Below are 25,687 nucleotides of genomic sequence, written 5' to 3' on the forward strand. Positions count from 1 at the left end.
CCGCGGCGCCAGCGGGGGGCGGTCAGCGAGTCAGCAGCAGTATGAAATAAGAAACGAGCTGTACAACCCCGAAGAGCCGACACCTGACACAAAGTTCAGCACGGCCGCCCCCCCCGCCTTCGGCCGCCTCAACCACAGCGCACAGAGCTTCGGCAGCCCTTGCCTGAGGCAGAAGGAGGAGCGCAGTGGCGGCACGCCCGATCTGCCCACCCGCTCGCTGCTGCCGCACCAGCTAGGCGACCTCCGCGGCGTGGCCCCTCTCCACTTCCCCCACGTCTGCGCCCTGTGCGACAAGAAGATCTTCGATCTGAAGGTGAGTGGTTTGAGGGCGTCCCTGGGCAGGGTTGAGACCCTTGAACAGGCTGTCAGGTGACTGATCTGGCCACCAGCTCCTGCCACCCCTCACCGCCAGTGTCCATGACCACAGAGGTGCCCTGAGCGAAGCAGAAACAAAGGACCATACTTTTGCTGAGGGTATGGTACGTCTGTTTCATGGGAGTTACTGGGGCTTCGAGATCTGGTTTTGTTCCACATCTTGCCGTGGAAGATGGTGAGATTACAGCAATGATGTGAGAAACGTGAGGTCTGAGCCGAGGTCGTAGCTCACTTCATGGGCTCAGAGCGGGGTGGGGAGGAGCTTGAAGCTGATCCCCCAATACTCAAGCCAGCGTTGCAACCCCACGGCTGTAGTAGTTTCATCTGCTTCTCCCTTTCTGATCCCAAAGGCTTCCCCCTAACAGCCTCATGGAAGCAGCTTGCTTAAACGGACCAGCACATTCTTTTGATAAAATTATTTTAACTATTCCTCTGTAGGAATTTTTTCTTCCTGGTATCTCACAGGAAAATTTAGGGCTCAAGGTCCCCAGGGACTTTGACCTGAAAGCAAGAAGCTGCTCAGAACATGTGGTACAGACTGTGCTCTCTCTCACTTCTCTGTTCATACTGCCAAGGGAGCTCCAAATTCCGCCTCACCCTCAAGAAACAGCTTCCCAGTTTCCCAGGCAGTGCGTTGTCGGTCATGTTATATAGGTCAGATCTGGAGGAGGCCACTTAAGTGGCCCTCTGAGCCCCACAGCCATCCATGGTTGTTCTGGCTGCCTGGTGAGCCCTGCTCAACAAGTCCTCATGACCTTTTCTGTCACATCACAGGACCAGCACCTAACCACAAAGGCATGTGTTCTCATCCTGACGGTGGCCTGACAATAAAATTATAACAGCATGTATGTAGGAAGTAAAATGGCTAGCAAATTAAATAGTACCTGATCCCTACACACCCTGGGGATTTGGGATATTTCAATATATTTGCTTTCATATTTACCTTTTACTCTTTTAGCAACTGCTTGCAAAAGGTTTTGCTTTGATTACTGCAGCTTTCAGGGCTGGGCTGAAGTAGCCCCTGTCTAGGGCAGGCTGGACATTTCTTTTTTTCATTAAACACTTTAAAAGGGCAGGGGAAATGTCATTGCAATGAGTTTTGGGGGATATGTTAGTTGGTGTTTGATGCACTGGCTCAATTGGATCATAGAAATGTAAATAGCTAAATGTACTTCAACAAATGTTGCTGATCTAGTGAAATAATAAGCACTGCCCTGGCTGCCCTGAACACTGAACACCTTCTTTATGGGCATTGCAGGAGTTGAGAGTGCTTAGCACCTTGCAGGATGAGGTCTTCAGCAAGAGTGGAATAACTTAATTACTAGAAATATACTGAATTTAAAAGCTAATACAGAGAAGGCTTCTGTATTAGAAGCCTCCCTTTTGTAAAGTAACTGATAATTTAATGTTCAAATAATGAATCAGTAAATGCATTGGATGAAGATGGCTTGGCTCCAACATCACACAGTTTGATCTTCAGCATCTCAGTATTGGTTTTAGAATAAGGTAAACTGAATGGAGGAATAATCTCTTGTAAATTTCTCTCAGGATTTTTCCTGTTTTCATTGTCTCTTTGTTTCAACATAGGACTGGGATCAGCACATTAAGGGAAGTCTTCACATCCAAAAATGTATGGCTTTTTCAGATAAGTAAGTATTATTTTAGAGTCACTCTTCAAACTGAATTGCTAACAGAGCATCTCTTACTTCAGTGGTTTTCCACCAGGAATTTCTGCCTAACAATTAAGTTTTAATATTTTTGGCACATTATGTATCTTCCTAAAGTTCTTTTCTTTCTTTTCCAGCACTGGTATCCGGTGTATGTTAAGCTCAGCAGATGGAACATTGCATTTATCAGCAAATAATGCAGCAGTTTTCAATCCATCTAGTATCGAAGGTGAATGGTTGTATCTGCAACAGTTAAAAATACTTCTTTTAATTGGAAGGGAAACCAGTCTCTGTGGAGAACTGGGATTTTTTAATGAAATGTTATAAAAGTTTCCAAGGAAAAATTTTGAGAAGTTGTGCACAAAAAGGCCAAAAGCCAATACTGTGCCTTTGGAAATACGAATTTATTTTTCTTTCAAACGGTAACTTCTTTTCATAGTACAAATAATTTGGTGTAGAGACTATGAAATTACTTACTATATAAATGAGGCATTGCTTACTGAGCACATTAATGCAATTAATATGACTCAAGATTTTAATGAAATACGTGTAATCCATTATTTAGATTATCCATCAAATGTTGGCACATCTTTTATCGCTACACCAGCAAGATCCTTTGGCCAGCCAGGTCCTACATTTTCTTCTCTTCCATCAGGGGTGAGTTCCTAAGCAAATTGGTGTCTGTATTGAGATTCTTGTTGAAGCCACTTATACTTGAATTAAAACCTGAAGGCTTTAGTTTAGACAATAATCTGAACATTCAGTCTGTTTTTTCAACTTCCCTGCAGTTCTTTTATGCTTTTGATTTTGACCAAATATAAACTTAATTGTAGTTTTTGTTTTGTTTTGGTTTTTTCAGTCCTAAAAGTTGTTCGCTTGTCAGGGTTGTTTGGGGAGGTGGGTAAATAGGTTTGTGTGTGTTTTTCATTGACTTTTTTCCCCCATTGCCTGAGTCTTTTTGACCCAGGAAGGTCAGCTTGGAATGAAGATTTGGATTAGTTTTTAGTTACCTTCAGTACTGACCCCATCAAGCAACCTTCTTTCTCTCTGGTTATTTATTCATAGCAATTGCTCTCTGCCTCTCTCATGCTGAGGTCCTTCTCCCAAGTGGCAAAGATAGCGGTTGCAGCTTCACTGTTATTTGCCTGGAGGTCCCAGATCAGTTCATTCTACTGGACTAACTTTTCCTTAGTTTATTTTAGTGTGGTATTTATATCCTCTGCTGTCACTGGTAGTCTTTCAACAAGTTTGCTTTGATGTGGAGCCTTCCATGGTTTAGGTTTATTAGTCCCTGCCCTGCATCCTGCATTCAACACAGGTCCCCAGTTATATTGCTCTAATGCACACTTGAATTCCTAGCTCTATAATCAAAAAATACCAGAAGAAAGAACCAACATTAAAAGGGCTTCTTACCCTGACAAAGCAGAAAGATTTTAAAAGGAAAAAAAAAGGAAAATAAAAGCAAATCATACTCATAATGAAAAGACAAAGTTGTTAGGGTTAAAATGAAACTGATCACATATCAGAAAGTTACAGCTAGAGCTGGACACACCAAAGACTTATGTTAGGGCATTCATGGAATAGCAGCAGTAATCCAGGGGTTCAAGTTTTCACCTTGTTAACTTTTGTGTATATCTCTCTCCTGATGTGATCTCAGACACTCTGGAAGGCCAGGCTGAGTTGTGTCCCTCCAGTTCACATCAGGCACTGCTTGCAGAAAGGTCACCCAGATTTCCTTAATCCAACCAATTTTCTACCATGCAGTTTTACTATGCAAGAGGTCATTTGAAGGGGTTTCAGCTTCTGCCTGTCACAGACACTGTGAGTGCAGGCGAGCAAAGAGGAGAGCTGCTCATGACAGCTGCCTCCAAGGTCAAAGGTGGACTAGCAGTGGGTGCAGAGGAATGTTCCTTTTCATCATGTCTGTCAGCTTTACAACAAATGAAATTACTGCTAATACCAGTGTCATTTCTGTTCAGAATCTGTCACTATTTATCATTTAAGCTGCCTGAAGAAATCCTCCTTCTGAATGACCTGCAGTATTTTGAGACATAAAAGAAACAATAACTTTGATTTTCCTGGACACTGTAAATCCCTTTTTTCTTCAGAAGCTCATTGGATGAACAGGGAGCTATATTAGAGGTGTTAAGACGGAGTTTGTCAGCTGTCATTCACTCTGCAACCCAGGTGGCTTGTAATTTATTACACCTTTGCACGGTAGTATTCACTTTCAGCTAAGCTCCTGCCATTTAACTGAGCAGTAGGAGATTACACTTGACCCTCCATGTAATCATAAACAAAGTGTTCAGATTTCTGGAAGAGCTTGCTCTGTGCTGTCCATCTGCAAATAACTCTATCCCTCTTTAAAAGGCAAGTGCTACCAGTCTTCACTCAGGCATGGAGAGTCATTAGCACTGGAGGGATGAGATTGGCAGTTTCTTACTATCTTTAGAAAAAATTCATGTGATGCTCAAGAACGGGATAGAGACTTTGAAAAGCAAAAAACAACAACAACAACAATTTTTTTTTAAAAGCTGCAATTAAAAAATCGCCAAATTGGATGGATGAAATAATATTGCAAATAATATGAGGTGCATTTTGCTGCTGTGCATATATATTTTTTTTTAATTTGTTTTTTTGTAATAGCCATGCAGCTGCCTTGGTAACCCGTGGTAGACATTGGTTGCAAAGAAAGTTAACTTTGAGGCTTACTGAAAATTACATTCAACACCTGGCATGCAACAGCTCCTCTAACTTCCTGATTGTAGATACAGAAGGTGTATATTCCTTTTCTGGCCATGATTTACAGCTCTATTTAATGAATGGATCCAGTTTAACTGCAATCAGCTGACAAGATTATTGCTTGGTACAGCCTGTTGACTTCTGGCATGAGTATGTGACCACTTCTTAATCAAGAACTGCAGCAGGTTTATGGCATAGCACTTTAATTTAAGCCATTGCCAATTGTGGGGAAGTGGCAGTGTCTTACAGTTGTTTGATTTAATGTACTGAGGGCTGTGGGTGGGAACATGGGCTCTGGAGCCAAGGCAGGGAAGAGCTGAGCCTTTCTAGTCCCATAGATTCTTACATACCATCATTTAACAGATCAAACAAAACAAGCAGAAGGTGACTGATGACCTGGGGTGTTCTTACACTGGGACTGCATTTGATGTTTCCTTTTCCTCTAGCTGTAGTTGTGTTCTTCTGTTCTGTGCTACATGCTGCCTTGCCAGATGCATGCAGACATCACTAGCTTTTCTGTTCAAGTGGAGTTGAGTTGCTTCATCTTTTTTTCAGGATCAGGTCTTTGTCATTTTTCTGCTAAAAAAAATATCTTACTTCTGGACTTTTGCACTTCCTTGACTTACCTTATGCACCTGGGTGGGCTCTGTGAGATGCAAGCTAAGTAGCAGATCACTGTGTAATGCAGGGTCCTAATGCAGCAAAAATACACAAATGGTTAAGTGATGAAGTCTGGAGGGAAGGCAACAGGATGGAGGTGTAAATAAGATAACATTAGCTCTCTAACTTGTGAACTTGCTGACAAGCCAAACATTTGTGATGGCTCTGGTGAACTTGATCCCCATCTTCCCTTGAATGGCACAATTTTAACTGAAGGTAGAGTTACTTCTTCAGTAAAATCCTAATGCAGAGGTCATAAACATGGAGGTAGTCTGGAAAGATTTAATCCTGCGTGAGTGATGTTTTGCTTGTCATTAGCTGTGGTAAATTAACTTTCTCTCTGGCTGTACCCTGCTGCCTTTTGCACAGGGAGTGTAGAGCCTGCTTTCCATGTCAGAGGGATGGGCGGCTCTTTCGGAACTGCCTCAGCACTCCAAAATAGACTTCCACCCTTGGGAAGCGGTCACCACTCCAGTGCTCTGTGCCTGTGCCAGCCTAGTTCGGGAGCTCTGCCTCTTTGCATGTCCAGTGCTCACTGTGGCCCTGGGGGGTAAAAGCCTCTTCCTGTGTGTTGTTGCAGTGAGAGGGGAAAGTAGCAGGTTTTCTACCCCCAGGTACAGCTGTGTGTCCTCTCACAAGTTAAGTGGGATCACTTTTACCCCTAGCCCAGTCTGTTCCATGAAGAAGGATTTAAATTCAGTCCCTGCTATCCTGAACACCCATGTAGTCACCCAAACTGATTTCTAATATCCATAAATTCAGCAGGGACTGCAGTGAGCAGTTAGTTTCTGCAGGAATATCATTGCTCCTGTCTGAAGGACAGTCTCCCTTCTAGAAATCCTCTCTGGACTTTGCAAAGTCCCGGGATGGAGACTCAATTGCAACCTGAACTGCAGCTAAACATTTCCCTTCCCATTTGCACTTCTAAACCAGGATGTTAAAATGCAAGTTTTTAAAGAATATTTTTTTTAATAACAGGTACACAGAGCATTTCATTTTTTTGCAGAAATGTAAGATGTTATCTAGTGGATAGAATATCTAAGATAAAAACATTGGTTTGAGTTGAGCTTTTTTTCCCAGTTTCCCCAGAGGAAATCTACACTGGGTCGAGTTGTTCATATTTGCAATCTCCCCGAGGGAAGCTGCACAGAGAATGATGTCATTAACCTGGGCCTCCCATTTGGAAAGGTCACCAACTATATCCTCATGAAATCTACTAATCAGGTACTGTACATTTGGGGTTACCAGTGTTGACATTTATTGACATAAAGATATGAAGACATATAGACATGAAGACAAGAGTCTTTGGGGAAAACCTCTTATTTAGTAATAGAAACTTAAATATATGAAGCCCACTCTCAAAGTTAAAAAAAAAAAAGGTGGTCACTGATTGGATGAGGACATAAACATGACTACTGCCTTAGAGTTCTTGTTTAAAAATCCCAGAAATCTCAATGAAAAAGTGTTGTAAAACTGTACTTTTGCTAATTTTTTTAAGTGAATTACTTGGCTGCCTTCTCTAAGCCGTTTGTTACTTTCAGACTTCTCTTAGTCTTAGCTTAAGTCTATCCTAAGTAGCTTAAGTATACCAGTGGTGTAAGCTGGTAAGAGTAGAATATCTTATCTCACTTTCCTGCAGCAGACAAAATGGATGGATGTAGAATCCATGCCAATGGACAATGTTTGAGATTGTAATGTTTAAAAATCACAGAATCATAGAATGGGTTGGGTTGGAAGGGACCTTAAAGACCATCTAGTTCTAACCCCCTGCCATGGGCAGGGACACCTTCCACTAGAACAGGTTGCTCAGAGCACCATCCAGCCTGGCCTTGAACACTGCCAGGCAAGAAAGATTAGATACCAGTCATTTAAACTAAACCAGCTTCTAAGGTCACATATTGGCTTTAATAACTGGTTTGAAATCATTATTTGCAGTTTAAAAAAGACTGAGAAATGGATTGAGTGTTACCATTTCAGCCTCAGGCCTGGAAAGCTACCCAGTTTTGTAGTATCAAGACATTTTGCATGAGAAGAATCCAGAGAAAATTTATTGTGCTGCCTTTTCTCTCTTACACTTTGTATTTTTAGTTATGTAATAGATTGTAAAGTTCTCTCCATTGTGCTAGGCCTTTCTGGAAATGGCTTACAGTGAAGCAGCCCAAGCCATGGTACAGTACTACAAAGAAAAACCTGCTATGATAAATGATGACAAGTTACTTATTAGGATGTCTAAAAGATACAAGGAATTGCAGCTGAAGGTAAGATGGTCATTCCTGATCAAATTATGTGAGTTTCCATGGCACATCTGGAGAATACATTTTAAAAAATTCTTGGTGATTACTCATTTCTAATTAATGCTTTAATATTATAGAAAAAGAAATTAAGAAAGATTAATGAATGTATGTTATCGATCTTTTACAGTCATCTGCTTGCTCTTATTCTAAATTGTAACTCTTGGAAGAGACCCCATTTTCTCTGATCCTCTCATACCATTATTTCAAAAATCCCTTCTGAGCTTCCTTGTGAGAAGGCTCCCTACATTGCTTGGTCTAACAAAGGTCTAAAACACGGCCATGTGTAAGATACAATATGTCAGTAAAAATATGATGGTTCTATCCTTTTAGTTAGGCATTAAGCCCAGAACAATGCTTTTTTCACTGCTTCCATGCTTGAGCCATAGCACGATCTTGACACCAAGCAGCAGTAACAGGACTAAAAAGCACACTGATTTCTTTTTATTTCTTGTGAATGATCTATATTATAAAGCAAGATTTTTTTTTTTTCCTTTAACATAGAGTCAAACCAGAGCAATATTCTTTAGACTTTCTGTAGAGTGTGTGACACTTCTGTTGTGGACACTTGAGTGATGTCCAAAGATCACTGCTCTTGTGACCATATTTATAGAGGCTTATATACTGCCATGTAATGCTGAGAGAGTAATTTTATTTCATGGTGACTCAGACCAGAACTGGCAATGCAGAGCTTCAAAGCTCCATATTGTATTACCTAACACAGCACAAAGTTATTTTATAGAACAACTCTGTAATGTTCCAATTTACTGTTAAGGGTCCTTCTATGAGCCTTGAGGAAAAAAAGAAAGGAACTTGGATGGTTTGGTTTGATCTTTGAAAAAGCCTCTTTCTCTCCTGTATGTGTATAATAGTTTAAGGAGACTTAAAGGAGTTGACAAAGGTTCATAAATCAGGGCAGTCTTTCCTAATGTGGCACAGTGAGGGGTTCAGATGTTAGGTGGTGGAGATTGTGCATCTTGACAGAGAGGCAGGAGTTACCCAGGAGAGTGTGATAGTTTGCCTAGATTCCAGGAAGATTTTTCTGCTTTTCCAGTGACAGTTTTTCAGGTCATTGAATTATTTTGTTCTGCACAAGAAAGAAAGCAAAGAAGTAAAAGTACAAAGAGGGAAATGTGCATGAGCTATATACTGTTACAAACTGCTGAGTTCCTGCATGCTTATGTTGCTCATCTCTGTGTGCTCCAAGTGTTTGAGGAATTGAGAGTGCTCCAGCCTGTGTAGTACAACCTACGTAGAGTAATCAACACTCCAGTACACATCTTGCACTTAGCTTGTCTGAAGCTCCTCTCCTTGTCTAAACATAGTCCTTCAGAGCTATACTCCAGAATGAGTAACTCTGAGATCAAGAGAAGGCAGTTCATACCTAGAGGATCAGAGATAGGCTGCTATACATATTTAATTCTGTATATAGAAAATTTTCTGGTTTGTTTCCTCTTAGATCCAGTACCTAGAAAATGCTCTGCAGTGATTGTGCAACAAGGAAGGACAAGCTAGTTTTCAAAGCCTGTTAGAGCAGCCAAGGATGATGAGAGAGTGCTACAATGTAATGGAGCAAATTTTCCTTTGTATCATTTTACTGCTTCGATCATGATATTGAGAAGCCAACTGCAGAGAAGAGTGTAACCACAACACTGAAACTAAATATTTCTAGTTATAGTGTAATTGAATGAAGCATGGATACTGTTTCTTGAAGGACAAATCACCTGTGTCAGCTTGGAGAGTATTTTTAGCAGCATGCTAAAAACAGTGTCTTTGTTTTTATTAGAAACCAGGTAAGAATGTGGCTGCTATAATCCAGGACATCCACTCACAAAGAGAGAGGGACCTGCTGCGTGAAGTGGACAGGTAAAATTTCTCCATAGTTTGGAATTAGAAGTCTCTAAACTTACAGATAGAAGAAGTATTATCTGTATGCTTCCCTCTCTTATTTCACTGGCTTTCCTAATTCAGATTTTATTTATAAAATAGTATATATTTTTATATAGTTCAAAAGTAGGTACACTATAATATATACTGTATAATGAGATCCGATTGAAACTGTGCATGTTATGAAAATAACTCTTTCCTACTGATTATATCTCAGAAAATATGTCTGGCATGTGAAGAGCACAAAAATGAAGCTGTTCCACTCTCCTCCCTGTTGAGTCAAAAGCGTAAGGGCTGGGGGTGCTTTGAGACCAAGTGGGAAGGAGGCAGTTCAGAATAAAATGTATTTGGGTACATATCTGATCTGTCTGACTTCTGGAACTTTCAGCAAAATTGGAGAAGAATCACAGTCCTAAAACATCTCCTTTAAACAGATGGCCTTTGTCACTTTTGTGTCAGAGATGCCCTAGCTGAGTGAGTATTAAGGCTACATACATTAGGGTCATTGTAAAGGTATTAACATATTATAAGCTTTTAATGCTAAACCCCTATGAGACGCTTTTAAGAATGAATGAATATATTCTTGACAGTTCTGTGGGGATTTAGTTAAGCTCTGTGGCTATGACACTGCCTTTTCTCCTGTTCACTGTTTGCAGCTGTGCAGTGCATGTCTGTGAAAGGCCTGGGGTCTCAGGTTCACAGTCCCCAGGGCAGTCCCCATGAGCTTCCAGTGAACAAGAATTGGTAGACAACAGTGGGTCAGCCAGTTACAGCTGCCTTTTCCCCCTGCAGCAGGTATGGCACGGACAGGCCCCGCTCCCGCAGCCCCATAAGCCGCTCACTGTCACCTCGATCCCACACGCCCAGCTTCACTTCCGGCAGTTCACCCCACAGCCCGCTGGGGACCAGCAGGACCGACTGGGGAAACGGGAGAGAGGCTTGGGATCAGTCCCCCTATTCTCGACGGGAAGAGGAAAGAGATAGCAGAGAATGGCGAGAGAATGGGGATGAGAAGAGGGACAGGACTGACACGTGGGTACACGAGAGGAAACATTATTCCCGACAACTGGACAAGTTTGATTTGGATGAAAGGCTTGAAGGAGGCAGAGGACACCGAGAAAAATACTTAAGGACTGGTTCCCCTGGGTCTCTTCACCCTTTATCTGGCTACAAGAACAGGGAAGATGACTATTACCGAAAATCCTCTAAGTCAAAATCTGACAAGTTTCAGAGGCAGCTGCAGGATTTACCTGGGAGATCTAAGAGAAAGGAAGAGGCAAAGTTAAGGGAACGCAGGCATTCTTACAGCGAGGACACTGCCAGGGAGGAGGCAGCTGAACAGAAGCACGGCAAAGTATCTGAAGGCTCCAGGCAAAAACAAAGTGATAAGAATAAAGTGAAGAAAGCTGAAAAAGACCAAGAAGATGCTACTGCTGAAGGCAGTGATGTGAAGGAAACCAAACCTCCTGAGGACGAGGTAAATAAAAGTGTATGTAAGAAGTGTAAATGCTGAACTAATATATTTTCTGAAATATCTTAGAGCATTTGTCGTGGGTGTGATGCTGGCAACATGAAATGTTTTTAGATGATAAAATCAGGGAATGTAGTCATAGAAGAGGTCTTGGGAAGTCGTCGTGTCTGTGTTTTTGCCCAGACCATGCAGATCTATTACACTGTTGTGGTGTTGGGTACATGGACATTCTAATTCTGTGTCTAGCACCACCTTTGGGTAACAAGTGGAGGGGTGGGGACAGACAGCTGAAAACAAAACCAGGTGACAGTCTGCTATTTGCATGCAGGTTGTGTGTGAAGGAGCAACTGTACTCTTGCTAACTCTGTGCAGAATGCCCCATAACTGCTCTTTCTGCATCCATCACCACCTTCCACTGCCAGTGAGGAGGACTGACTTATCTGGGAATTAAGTGATACTTTACGGAAGTGCACAGTATTTATACAGGGAAGTGGTTGCTATACTATTAAAATGGGGAATGAACTTTTAATGAGGAACATTTCTTTCTGGATAACTCAACAGAGCAATTGTTTCTTTAATCATGTGTCCCTACCCTCAGCTGTGGCAGGGATAATTCACACCACTCCCTTCAGTGTACTGGCAGGAATCTCTTCCCATGGCAAGAACCACTGAATCAGCTCACCTATAAAATTATGGGATCTCAGGAGAGATACTTCCATTCATAAAGTGGCAATGTTTGTGGGTTTGATTCTCCACTGGGAAAAAGTAGGAGGGGGAACACATCAAGATGCCTCATTTGCTCAGTCCCAGTACAGCCCATACTCATATCCCCACCTCTCAGGGCTCTGGTTACTGGCTCTTGGCCACCTTGCCTCCCCTGGTGTCCCCCAGGGATATGCTGCTTCTATCCACCCCTGGGGCTGTTGGCATGGGAGGCTGCAGAGCTGCTTGGCTGACCAGGGCTCCATCTCTTGCTTGTGCCTTTGTGCTGCCAGGGCCACTGTTGGTTGTTTCCAGTTGACCTTGCATTCATTTTTCTCATGTGGGGCCAAGTTGGTGGAATCTCCTAGATTTGTATCTAGCTAGTCTGTAACCAGCAGCAGCACTACCTCATGCCATAGATATGTGTGTTTGTACCACCTTTTATCATCTTTCTCCTTTGGCTGGTATTTCACTATGATGTGTGGTTCCTTGGGAGGAGATGTCAGAGAGAAATGTCAGACAGCATCCTAAATCACACTCCTCTGCATGTTTTCCAAGTTATTTTACAGTGGCTTTGCCAAAGACATACCTCTCCAGGGACTATTGCTAATAATTTATCTTAAAAGGAGGAAATAGTTTTGTATGTCTTAAACTCAGTTTTCCTTTGTCCCTCTTCTACTAAATACCAGGTAGTACTGTGGTTTTGTTCTTCCAAAGTATGAACTGTGCAAGCAATTCCATTTTCAACTGATCCTCTGTCAATAAACAAAACACTCGAGGTCTTCTGCAGAGTTTTAACACTGCTGCTCTCCTTACCACATCTGAGCCAACATGACAAATGTGGGTAGAGAACAGAGGAGTGGAGGCTGGAAATTTTAAGGAATTGACGTTCTCCCCCACCTGTCTTTTAGCCAATTAGGTGATATAAATTACACCGCTAATTTTTTTAAAAATTCTTTTTCTTAATTCTTATTTGTGCAGCTCTGCTAATGGAATTTTTGTTGGGTCTTTTCCCACAGCCTAGTTGACTTGCATAAACTTTAGAAATAAAGAATGTGACCTTGTGAGTGACTTTGCTTGTCTACACCCAGAATAGAAACATACTAGAGCACCACTGTGTGTTGCTATACATGTATATGTATTTATTTTAGCTTGAAAAAGAGCAGCAAGTTCCAGAGAAGAGCTCACCTTCAGATAATAAGCACGGAAAAGAATCCGGAGAGATTCTGGAAAACACAAGGAAAGAGAAGGTTGGTGACACATTGCTGGTGTGGCTCCTTTGAGAAAATGATTGAAACCCTAGGTTTGGTAGCATGCTCTGCCAAATGAAATATTAACCCCTCATGAAAAAACACGTAAAGGGGTTGGAGAAGGAGGTTGTCTAAATTAACTTGTCTTATTTTGACCTCTGCTTTAAGGGACAGCTTTTCCTGAAGCCTCCAGAACTCTTTTTTTAGTTACTCTTTGCCCATGTACATTGCTTCACATACATAGCGCTTGGCAGTGGCAGCTGTAAGGAATGTATGCCCAAGTGAACTGGGTAACTCGCAAACTGTGCCCAAAAATAGGAGATGCGGTCAGTTAGTGGAGAAAGAGGGGAGTCTGATGGATACTTTTTAGAACATTGGCCTTATGAACTATAGATAGTAGTGTCCTGATTGTTTCTGGTTTTAATTAAATATGCCTTTACAGCAACCCTACTGCTGCTTTGCAATCGGGGAGAGCAATGTCCCTGGAATTCCTCCAGCTTCATATCTGTAGGGTCATGGGTTGATGGTCAGATATGGAAGATACTGATATCTGTTGCTGCAGAAAACTGATCTCCTGGCAAGAGCAGTGCCAACTCACAGAGTTTTCATGCTGTTTTAGGATTCTAGGAGGGGAAGTGTGGGAATGGCCAAACAGGAGGAGAATACAGATTATTAATAGATTATGTGTACACCAGGAGTCTGGGAGTTGAAATCTAAGCTTCAAGTGTGTCTTAAAAGTAAGATACACCTTTTAATTCTAAGACTTCTAAAGTCCAGTATTAGTGCCTGAGTCCTATAAGTCTGTAACTGCATGTATGAGGTATTTCAGAATATGTACCTTGGAGTACAACTGTAAACCTGCTTTTTCCTAAGGTTTAGGCCAGTGGCTACCAGCACAGTCCCTGGCAGAGGGATCTTGCTGGTGGAAGGAAATGACTGGAGAAGGAAGCCATGTTTTCTCAGTCACCGTATGAATTTAAAGGACCTAGTCCAGCAAAGGGAAAGCCACAGCGGCTCGAATGGGGTTCTGTATACTTTCATTGCACTGAGATGGAGGTAGAGGAAGGGGAGACGTTCATTTCCTTGGGCATCACATAGTAGCACCCGTCGCATAACAAAGTGTAACACATTGTGCCTTGCTCTACTGCTTACAGAAAAGCAATAAGCAGGGGACTGGAGACACTGTAATCCCCAAGGCAGTTACAGAATCTTCACAAAGGGAAGTTTATGTAAAATTCAATAGAGATTTCTTGTCCTTGTGCATAAGGTCTAAAATCACAACACCAAGGCATATCACTCTTTGAAGCTAAAACGCAAGAGGAATTAGGCATGGCTATATCAAGGTTCTTCCTGGTTTCAAGGCCCACTTTTTAACAGTGATGATCTATGATCACCAATCTCTCAAATGTTTTACATCTTTGTGACAGGACCGAGACTGGGAGAGTGGAAGTGAAATAGAAGGTGAGACCTGGTATCCTGCTAACATGGAGGAATTAGTGACAGTAGATGAAGTGGGAGAAGATGATTTAATTATGGAGCCTGATATAACAGAGCTTGAAGAAATAGTCCCACTTGATCAGAAAAATAAAGCTGCTTCAGAAATGTGTCCCTGTATGTCAACTGTGTTAGAACTGAAAAATGATCACGGCCACTTAACCAGGAGTGAAGACAAATTTGCCCATAAAGCTTTAGAAACAAACTTCAAAACAGCAAAGGGCAGTGCAGCTTCTAGTGGCTGTCAGGAAGATGATGAGGACGATGATAATGATGATGCTGTAACTGAAGCATCAAGCCTAAATCTGGACCCTGAAGACAAGCCAGAGGAATTGAAAGAAGACCAATCTGCTAAGGAGTCTGATTGCCAGCAGAAGGAAGGAAAAATTGATAAGAGCTCTGACACTCGTTTAGAGCCTGAAGATCGCCATATACCTTCTGTTCATCTGAAAGAAGAGATTCTCCAGCTCCCTGATACATTTATAGATGATTACAAACAGATGGGATCACAAGGAGCTGAGAGCAGAGAAGTAACGGAAATGCTCCTTAAAAACGCTAGTGAAGAAACAAGACATGGAAGCCAAGAGTGTCCAGAGGCCAAGGGTAACTACTTCTTTTTTTTCCCTTTAGCCTGCAGAGAGCCTTGCATGTTTTCTCTTAGGGCAGACTGAAATTTATTGCTAACGAGAATAAGTGTTGTTAATAGTATCAAGGCTTGTCCTTGGAGCAGCTCAGTAAAAGAACCCCAGTGCCTTTGGCCAAACTAAACCATTAGAGCCTCTTAGATGAATAGTGTAAAGGAAATATGATAAGCAGCTTGCAAGCTTTCTGAAAGGCATAAGCTGCTATAATTGTCATGTCAAGGTTCACATGAGTTTAGCTGAAGTCTTTCAGTGCCTTGCTAAATTTATTTTGAATTGTCAATGAAATGAGTGACAGTCTCTGAAGGTCAGCAGAAAAGTATCGGTAATGTCTGGCTGGCTCCTGGACAAGGTGGGTATTCTTACACACTGTACTGAAACATTAGTAACATGGATATCATGCATAGATTGTTAATTCTCAGTCCCTGTTCATGCAAATACATGCCTTGTGTCAGGACTTGCCTTATCATGTCCTGTTATCTACTGCATGCTGCCTTTAATGTAACTGATAGGATGTGCTGTGAGAGGTCAATAAATGTAATCATAGCTACCTATTAATATTTTAGCTGTCAGGAAAAAAGGTATCTTGAGGGTCTGAAAGTCTGTTCAGTTTCTTGTCAAATGATCCTTGAGCAAATGGGCTGTGCATAATGAGATGAAGTGAAAAACAACATTGAGTATGTTGGTCAGAAATGCTCTTTTTTAATTGCTGCCAGAGCCTATGTCATAGGTAAGGGGTTGTGAAAAGAAGCTGATGGAAGATTTTTGAGGGTGCAATGCTGGAAACATTTCATGTGAGCACCTCATTTGGAGCTAACTTCTTCCTTCAGGACAGCTTTGAAACTCTTGTTACATGTTATTAACCTGTTTGGCCTGAAGACACCTTGCCAGACTTTGCATATTTGGAGATAACATTGTCATGGGACTGGGCATGGCAAAGTTGGCTCTCCCGTGCTTCCTGGGCAGCCAGCTGATGAAAGAGTTGGGTGTCTCAAGAGCATATTTACTAGTGTTTCCAGCATCTCAACTTCCAGCTTGTCAGCAGGGAGCCTGGAAGCTCCAGGGCCTCTCATGCTTCCCAGGTTTCTGACATGGACTTGTTATCTGGGATCTGCAGTCTAAGGCTCTAGGCCCTCTGCAAATGCAGCTGCCAGCTCAGAAGCACAGAAGTCAACTTAAATGGGATTTAAGTTGCTGCAAAGGCCCTGGGTGTCTTTAAGAAAAGCTTACCAGCTTAATGGGGGCTTTCCAGGTTCTCTGCTGCAGTATTGGAATCCTGGGGTAGGTTTAAAGTTAATTAGAAAGCTGACCAGTTAGGATTTTATATTATTTTCTTTTAAATCATACAATAGACATATTTAAAACAGTGAAGAAAAATTCATCCTCATAGCCAGAAACTGCAGATCTTTGAACTACAGACTTGAAAGACAGGAAGAGTTTGGTTTGGGCAAAATATGTTTGTTTTATAAGAAAGTATATCTCTTATCTAGGTGAAATTTGCGATGCAATAGAAATTTTGTCCAGATAAGTGAGCTAGTTCTTTGATGTAAGGACTGAAGAAGAGGAATCAGACCAGTTTACCTGTAATTCTGTAGCTCTGTGATAGCAAATGTCTCTATTTTTAAATAAAAGTAATTCATATGATAGAAATCATAGGAAGGGAGAGCATCTCTTCTGCTGAGGCTATATCTGCCTCAGCAAATCAATCCAGTGTTTTCCACACCTTGAATCTCCTTCTGTGTCCATTAATGTCAGTCAGCAGGGACCAACCATCCCATCCCTACTATTCAGAAACCAAAATCTTCTAGCGGCTGGGAGCCATAAAGCAGGAACTGTCCCTTGGAGAGGTGAGGATGGGAGAAGAGTAGCTCCAGGAAGAGGATGCTGCAGCCATCCTATGAAAGGCAGGTTTGGGGAGTTGTTCTCATCAGGTCCTGCTGCCCCCACCATCTCAGCAGCCCCTGTGTCAGCCCAGCTGCACCACTGGTCATGCAGTAACATACATGGTTACAAAGCTGCAGTCAGGCTGTGCTTCTGCCAGAGGTGTGTAATGTTATAGCTCTATTTAGAGATTAAAATACAAAAAGACCCTCCAAACATAACATTAAATTAGAAATAGAAAAATGGTCTACTGGGAGAAATCGGAGTGACTGCACACACAGCTGTTAGAGTTGTACTACTAAACAGGCCTCTGATTTGGAATGGAAAAGCATTTTTTTCCCAGATTTTACTTCATTTATAGATCCACCCAGAAAGTGTCCCAAGAAGTTTACAAACGTCTCTTTAATAAACTGTTTTCATTCAATACATTTATTCATTTGTTAAGCAAATTCTAGGTACTTGGAAATGAGATCTCTGGAATACCCGGAGGTGGAGTCTAAACAAAAGCCCTCTGCACCAGGCTGGGAACAAGAGGACGTCTTCACCGAGCTCAGCATTCCCCTGGGTATGTTGGGCCGCCCCCTGCAATACCCAGGGCTCACAACAAGATGTCACTTTAAGGCTACTTGCTGTGTTTATTTTTCAGAACAGATGTGAGGCGAGAAGGAATAGGGTATATGACAGATGGGTAGCTGTTGAAAGAAACAGGCTTTTGATTATAGATTATTGCTAATTCATTCCAAATGAATGACAAAAGGCAGCTGATGAGATGAAATAAGTTCCCTTGGACTATATATGAAATACATATGAAAAAATACTTAGTAATTTAAAAGTCTTTGACATAAAAGTGTAAGCAAAAGTATTGGCTTTACTGTGTAAATAGTGATTATGAGCAAAACACCTGGAAGAAGTACATCCTCAAAAGCGATCTGTATAACTTAAACATGAATTTACTGCTAAAAAGTATTACTGCTTTTCTAGCCCTTGAGGTTGCAGAGTGAAGTTTCCAGTCAATATTATGAGAAGGTAGATTTTAAAGTATGTCTATCTAAGAGAGAAGAGAAAATGTGTGTTTTCAATGCACGGGATTTTAAAGTACAGATCAATATTGCAAAAATAGGGAAATCAGAGAAGTGAATCCAGGATTCAGTCTTCCTATTCCTGTCATTTAGCTAGATAGCACCTTTTTTCTTTGAAAACAAGTTTACTGTAGGAGGGGTAGGGTTTCAACTGACATTTTAATGTAATTCAGAATTTCTCAACAGGTGTGGAATTTGTGGTGCCTAGAACCGGATTTTACTGCAAGCTCTGTGGACTCTTCTACACAAATGAAGAGACAGCAAAGACAAGTCACTGCAGGAGTACTGTTCACTACAAAAATCTCCAGGTAAAAACACACCTGAAGCTACCTAACAACAAGCTCATGGGGTGGATTTTGTGTAAGGTAGATGATGCAATAAAAAATTAGTTTTTATTCTGTGGATAGAATTCAGATGAAGTGAAATTCAGATAAACAAACTTTCCAGTAGTTCCAAACATTAGCATGCTGATTTCTCACTCCCAGATCCTAGAAATCAACTTCTCGATCGTAGGTAAAACAAGGCCAGATGGTAATTTGATCTTCTCATCTACATTTGGTCCTTCTCACTAGCACAGCATGCAACTCAGATCTTTAATTCCCTGTGCCAGAGGGTCCCAGGTGTTTCTGCCACTGGGAGTAACCCCAGCAGCAGCCTTCAGTACATCTTAATGTTGGGAGCATTAAACATGGCACTTGTCTGATAATGTAGCCAGACCCATTTCTGTGTTAGTGTAGCTTTCTCAGCATTTTTCAGCTCACAGCTCTCTGTGACACATGGGCTCTGTGAGGCATTTTCTGTGACCCACTGAAATCCCCTCCCTGTGTGCAGAGCAGCGCAACGGCTCAGCCACGCAGAGCACCCCTGCTGAGTAATTTCCATGAGGATATGCAGGAGCATGTCAGTACTTGTTGCTCCGTAAGAATATAACAAAAACACATCAGCAGTTGATAATAGCACATGGAGAACACATGTGCCTGCAGTTCAATCAAAGACCTGCCTTTGCCATTTTTCAGATGCACCATCAATAGAATCAGTCACAACAGCCTGAGCATTACCTGCCCCATGCTCAGGGCTCCTCAGAGGAGTTGGCCTTGGCTCCCACTGCAGTCACTGCCCGTGAGCAGTGTGTGTACACTGCACACACACTTGTGTTGGCATTCTCATACTCTTAGCAAAAGTCATGGCAGAGCAAAGCAGAGCTGCTCCTTCTTTCTCTGTTCCTTCCCTCTGCCCACAGTAAATGCAGTAATTCTGCTTCTGTTCAAGTAATAGCTCTCTTTCCTTAGCTGGCTAGCAGGCATTGACTTTTCTAGTAACACTCACAGTCAAATAATTTCTCTGGGAGAATTTTTTTCTTGGCTTTCCTGAAGTTCCATAAGCTGTAACCATACAAAGGCCTCTGGCTTCCGAAGGTTTGCTACAGAGCTGCAATGCTTGCTCATAATGGATCTTCCAAGTGCAAGCTTGAAAAACAAGTGCCCAGTTTCAATGCCTTTTTTTGCTTCATACAAAAAATCCAGAAGGATTCACCAGAGGTGGCACCACTCAGTGCAAGCCATGTATCCCATGCAAGTCTGTCACTAAGAAACTCATATTAAAGAAAGATTGCAGCTCCTGCCCTTGCCCCTGGAAATTGGTTCCATGGGAAGAAGTCAGTTATATTTTTATCTCATTTTCTAAGTTATTTTGTTAAAGTCATAAGAGAAAAGGCCCAACTAAAACTTAGTATGAAAATAATCTCTTTTTCTCTCTGTTAAGAGATTTCCCATGAGTACTGCGGCAGATATCTAACACTGAATCAAGATAAAAGAACAAAGACTATAAAAGCTGTTAAAATTAAATCTGTCAAATGCAGTAATAAAAACAGGCTGTTCTGTCGAGCCATACCTCTTATCTTACTAAATACAGGAAGTAAATGTCTCGTCCAACTTTTGCCTGCTCAAATGGAAACTTAGCAAATTTCAAATCATTGTTCTGTGTTGCTAGAACACTTTTAGTCACCATAATGCTCATTTATGCATTCTGCAAGAAATATGTCTTCTGTGATGATGCAAGTTAACGATTGTATCCACCAATAAAGGAGCTAGGGATTCTGACTATAGTGGAGCTACGGGAGTGCTGCTGCAAGCTGTGTTCCTGTTCTCTGCCTGAATGCCAAATGCCATCATCCAGTGACAACAACAGTGTCCCAAATTGTGTCATGGCTTTAAGTCTTTTATAGCTGATTTGCTACTTGTTGTCTCTCATGTGACCTCCTTGATCCACATCCAAAATAGATGTTCATGTGTTCAGTGTTTGGATTTGAATGCAAAGCTAAACAATTTGTTTGCCAATTTTCTTCAAAAAGCCTTGTCTTGAAGTAAAATAGTCAACTTCATCTAAGTATGATGCCCCTTGAATAACATCAATCACTGATAAAAAAATCAACTGTTTCTTTGTCAGCCTTGCAGACTTTCTGTAATTTTTAATTCTCTTCATCATAACAAATTATTTTCCCAGGTGATATTTGTATTTACAGATCCACTGCAATTCCCAAGTCCAAAAAATCCACTATTTTTGCCAACCCTTTCTCCGCTACCACAGAAAGCTCTCACCATTCATCTGGTGAAAGCTACCTTGGCAATTCAGTGCAGTATTTCATCTTGTTTTCCACTGCCTTTATGCAGTATTTGTCAAAACTTGTATTTAAATTTAAAAAACCACACATCTTTTGCTTGACTGCCATTTTGCTATAAATTAATCTGAATCTGCAAACTTCAAAATGGTGTTTGTGATACTCATGATAGCTGACAATATCAGCTAAAGGTAGCAGATAAAACTGAGTCTTATTTTGGTCGGTGCTCATTAAAAGCCCCAAAAGCCTGGGTTATCTGATCCAGGGACAAATGTTAGTGATTTATTACAGTCCATGGTGTATGGAACATGTCTCCCAGCCTTTATGGACCCTGTATCTCTGTATACTACTGTAACATTTACTCTGGCTTTTTGCCACATGGAATTTTGCACCCAGAGATCAAGACTGAGAGTTGTGTAATTTCCACAGCCAAATCTCTCTATTCAGAGTAACAAGGGTGCAGTTGTCACTTTGTCACGGGTATGTCCATTCATTACCATTGCTGAGGCCCTTTCAGATGAACCTCTTATATTCAAAACTTGTATTTACGTGAGAGAATGTGGCAATTCTAACACAGCCCTTAGTATTTCTATATCCATTTATCATTTAATCTCTTCCCCATGGATGCCAAAAAGTAAACTGTATTCTGGGGAAATCCTGCAAGTAGGTAAAATTTTGCGGTGATGTGAAAGGGTCTTTTCAAAATAAATCAGAATGAGCAAATAGCTAGAAAAGGAGTTTTATGATACTAACAATGTGCAGGTCAGTTATTTTTGAATGGGATGTATGTGAGCTGTGTAAGTCATTAATAAGAATACCTCTACATTATTATGTGTAAGTTTCCCAGCACTAGCTGCTGCTGAAGAAGCTTCTTTCCATCCATTGCTATGCCTGCTGACCTTGAATAAATAGTTTGAGCACTATTTTCAGACCCACACCCGTGGGTCACCATTCATCCATTTTGTGTGCAGCTCTGCCAGCTAAGAACACTGCCAAAAGACTGAAAGCCTCACTGACCATGTCTGTTCTTTTAAATCTCACTGAGTACCTAAAGTAGCAAGAGGCTTTATCTTAGAGAAACACAGTAAATGTAAATATTCTAGCCAAACTGCTAAATTGTGTTAATTATTACTGAGAGTGATTATTCCCTTAAAACAAAATGTTCTAGTACAAAAGGTGTCTCTCTGAACTGAGCATGCTGAAAATGTAATATATAAACTTTAAATCATGACTCTGAAATCATGTCTATGTTTAACACACCAGTACTTTCCTAGCAGAATTCAGTTGACTCAGTGGAGTTAGTTCCTGCCCGATAGCACAGGGGAGTAGAGAAAAGGTGAGGTCTAGTTACACAGACTGATGGGGAGTAGAGTCCTCCTGGTTCTGTCACCAGTTCCCCCTGTGGCAAACAGTAAACCACTGAACTTCTGAGGCTCTGCATGTATTCAGGTAGTTTGCCTGACACAGCCATGTTTTCTGGCTTGAGTTTTCACCAAAATGGGGCTTCTATGTGCTTTCTTTCCTTTTGAGATGCTGGAAGAGATAGAGCACTGAACAGGCATAAAGAATCCCATTTTGAATATTTTCAGTTTTGGTAACAATGCTTTGGTTTATTTTTTTATGTGATTGCAGAAGTATCTATCCCAGCTTGCAGAAGAAAGCCTGAAAATGAAGGAAGAAGGCAGCCCTCTGCCTCAGGATGACACTGGCATTGTTCCTCACTTTGCAAAGAAAAAACTGTGATGTAGATGAACTGGAAGAGCTGTAATGAGTGAATGCTGATACTTTTTTTTTTTTCTTAATTTCTATGATATAACTGTCAATTTGCACTGTACAGAGGAGGGGAAATAAAGAGCATGTTCCATGCATCTATGCCCAGAGTGCCATTAAAAACCAAAATGCCTGAAACTGTTTCCCACGGTGAAGCAATGCTGGCATATCTGTTAGAAGTGGAGCAATTCTTTCTCACACTCTGCGTGCTGGGAGTGGTTTCCTAGATTAAATCAGAATTCTCAGGGATTCTTAAAGTTTTAGTTCTGATGTAACACGTCAGGTCAGGTGGAGTACTTAGAAGCACTCAGCATCCAGTGGACGCTGGAAGGAAAGGAGATGTGACTATAAATAGGCGTTAATGTTGCTTAAAATATCTTCAGCCATTTCACTCATTGCCCCAGTGAGAAGTAGGATTTGCATAGGATATCTAAAACCATTGTGCTAAAACTAGTCAGCAGATGGCATAATGTAAACCCCATCAGCACCCACCTCCATGTCTTAGAGCTTGGTGAAATGACAAAATGTTTGTGTTGTCAAGCACTGACTGTACACTGCCTGTGTTGTGCGAATTCCGAGGGAGCCACAGTCTGTCCCAGGGACCTCACAGCCTGCAGCCAGCACAGCAAGGGCAGTTCAAACACATGTGCTGACAGCCAGCTTGCTCTGGTTTCAGCATTTTCCATGGTGTGGCCAGGGTGTTCTCCAGGGACCGTTGGGTTTGAAACTCTTCTTTTTGATAATTCTAGAGGGTGCCAACTTTGAGTCTTACAGACTTGAAACTCTCATGAGAGGCTTTTTAAAGTGCCACATGTTTGGACCATGTCTCTTTCAGACATTTTATTCAAGATCCTTGCTTTTGGGGTCTTTTTGTTTTCTTTAAAGCTTGCTTTTCCTCAGCTTGGCAACGTTGAATTTTCCTGGTTTTTATGGCATGACGCCAGACTTCTAATCTTGTTTTTGTATTTTATTTCCCTGAATTTTTTAAGGTGAATACAACAACTGATGGCTCATGGAGCGCTGCACAGAGAACACAGGATGCACCAGCAGCTCTGGCATTATTATGAGCTATTGTTTCTGCACAGTTGTTCCTTAGCATTTTGCAAAGTTCCTTTGAAATGCACTGTACAAGTTTCTGGTTCATTTCGATAGGGCTTTGTGTACTAAAGTGAATATGCAGGCAAACCATTGCCAGGATTGATCCCAGAGTTTATAAAATGTCCCGTGCAAGCTGGGCAGATGGGGATTTGAAGGCATTTCCATTCTTTGCCTGACTCTAATATTCATCACAGTATGTTCTGTAAAAATTGCTAGTACTGGATGTCCTGTTTAGATGTTGTGCAGAGGAAATAGTTTCCCAGAAGGTTCTAGCTATCCTTAAGAATGACAGGGATGTTGCACAATATTGCAAAGTGGCTAAATTGCCAAAACTGCTTCCACCAAAGTATTTGTTCCATAATGTCTTGTGCCAGCAGCTGTGGTCATTCGCTGAAGTACCCTGTAGCCAGGCAGTGTCTCAGAGGTGCCTGAAGCCCTATTCCATTTCATGGCCTGTGCTTTCCACTCATTTTTACCAGAGGTAGGTTCAGATTTCATATTTGGAATTCCTGCTTCTTGCAAGTTGAGGGATTCTTTGCATCCCAGATTCAGACAGAGCCTACCAAAACACAAGGGGAAATGAAAAATATTACAGCCTGAATCCACCTTTGTCCAGGCTTGAAGTATGTTAAGACTTGTGTCCGTCTGTCATTAAAACAGCTAGTTTTGTTTTGTGGCTTTTTTTTTTTTTTTTTTTTTTTTTTGTGTTTTTTTTTTTTTTTTTTTTTTTGGGTTGTTTTTTTTTCCCCTATGGAGAAGGAAAAAACCATCAATATTGCAAACCAGGTATTTTTCCTTCAAGGGTTGGGTTTTCCTTTGACTGTTTGTTTTTCACATTGCAGTGAAACTTGAGCACAGGGCTATTAGGACAAGAGCTTGTATTGCAGGCTATAAGATGATGAAAATGGCAGTAAAGATTGTGCAATTGTCTTCTAAAGTGCAGCTCTCAAGCTGGTCATGTATCATCTGAATATGAAGTTCCCTTCATGCCCTTCAGCAGAAACTGAATGCAAGGGAAGGAAATCACTACAAATGCAAGCATCAAATCTTTGAAGCTAACCCTGCTATCAAACTGGGTCTCTCACCAGCCTAATGGGAGCTTGTTAGACCATGTGGTTAAGCTTAATTGGATGTGAGACATAGCTGACTGTATATCAAAGTCATATGCCTCCAGCAACTTTATCCCCAGGTAACCTCAAATGAGAAAAGTATCACAGTTATTATTCTTTATTTGTATCGCAGCAGAAGCTACAGGTCCACTGCCTTTATTATAGGCAAGGCACAAATCCACAACAAAGACTTTCCCAGGCCAAAGAGCTTTAAATCACACTTTCTGAAAGCAGACAACAGGTGGATACAGGCAGGCAGGGAAAGCAGCAGGTAACCATGAGATTTTGACTGGCAGCAGAAGAATAATTAAAATGAGTGTTTACCCAGGGGCTTATTTTTGGATTTATGGGAGACGATTCAAACTACTTTACCCCTCCTCTGGTTCTGAACCAGGTTCACTCCCATTATTCACAGCTTGCATTTAACCTCGGTTTTTTTCCTGGACAGTTGCATTAGGAATGCAAAATCCCCTCTTGATACAGTGGGTCTTGGTATCCTTCAGCCCCCAGTCATTTAAGTTTCAGTCTCAGAGGTGGAGACTTGACTGAGGCTCAGCAAAAAAAACCAGATATCTTGTTTGGGTCACAGCTACAGGCCCTTGCTTGCCACCGAGAAAGGAGGCTCTAGATGGCATCTCTGCCCTGTGCAGTTTCCTCTTCTGGAGGGAGATGACTCAGGTGAGCGATGCAGGTGCAGAGCCCAACCCCACAGACGTGATCAGAGCCAGACATTTGTAGAGGTGGTTTGGACACCCCATCCCTTTGGGCTCTGCCCTGACAAAACAGCAACCTGCAAAATCCTGGGAACAGCAAAATGGGCACTTCCCCTTCTGAGGAGGTCCTTTTCTCCCCTAAAGCTCAACACTTGAAAGCAATCCCAAGTCTCAAGTAGCTCCTAATGATGCCCATGATCACTTTTCAGCCCGATGCACTTTGAGAACTCAGAGATAATC

General features: G+C 41.6%; 1 protein-coding gene across 1 annotated transcript in view; it reads left to right on the plus strand.

The window, feature by feature from the left end:
• Positions 1 to 25,687, plus strand: part of RBM20 (RNA binding motif protein 20) — a 33,274-nt gene that overhangs the window by 6,798 nt on the left and 789 nt on the right. Inside the window, exons 3-15 of the mRNA XM_017735175.1 lie at positions 3 to 313; positions 1,963 to 2,024; positions 2,180 to 2,271; positions 2,608 to 2,699; positions 6,525 to 6,668; positions 7,571 to 7,702; positions 9,522 to 9,601; positions 10,415 to 11,099; positions 12,947 to 13,045; positions 14,473 to 15,142; positions 17,507 to 17,626; positions 18,327 to 18,448; positions 22,390 to 25,687. The exon at positions 22,390 to 25,687 is cut by the window's right edge and continues 789 nt beyond it. Of these exons, the coding sequence (XP_017590664.1) occupies positions 3 to 313; positions 1,963 to 2,024; positions 2,180 to 2,271; positions 2,608 to 2,699; positions 6,525 to 6,668; positions 7,571 to 7,702; positions 9,522 to 9,601; positions 10,415 to 11,099; positions 12,947 to 13,045; positions 14,473 to 15,142; positions 17,507 to 17,626; positions 18,327 to 18,448; positions 22,390 to 22,500 (2,720 nt within the window). The 3' untranslated portion in view covers positions 22,501 to 25,687. The remainder of the gene's footprint in view (positions 1 to 2; positions 314 to 1,962; positions 2,025 to 2,179; positions 2,272 to 2,607; positions 2,700 to 6,524; positions 6,669 to 7,570; positions 7,703 to 9,521; positions 9,602 to 10,414; positions 11,100 to 12,946; positions 13,046 to 14,472; positions 15,143 to 17,506; positions 17,627 to 18,326; positions 18,449 to 22,389) is intronic.

Source organism: Corvus brachyrhynchos, unplaced genomic scaffold, assembly GCF_000691975.1.
Source record: "Corvus brachyrhynchos isolate BGI_N302 unplaced genomic scaffold, ASM69197v1 scaffold705, whole genome shotgun sequence".
Taxonomy (NCBI): Eukaryota; Metazoa; Chordata; class Aves; order Passeriformes; family Corvidae; genus Corvus; species Corvus brachyrhynchos.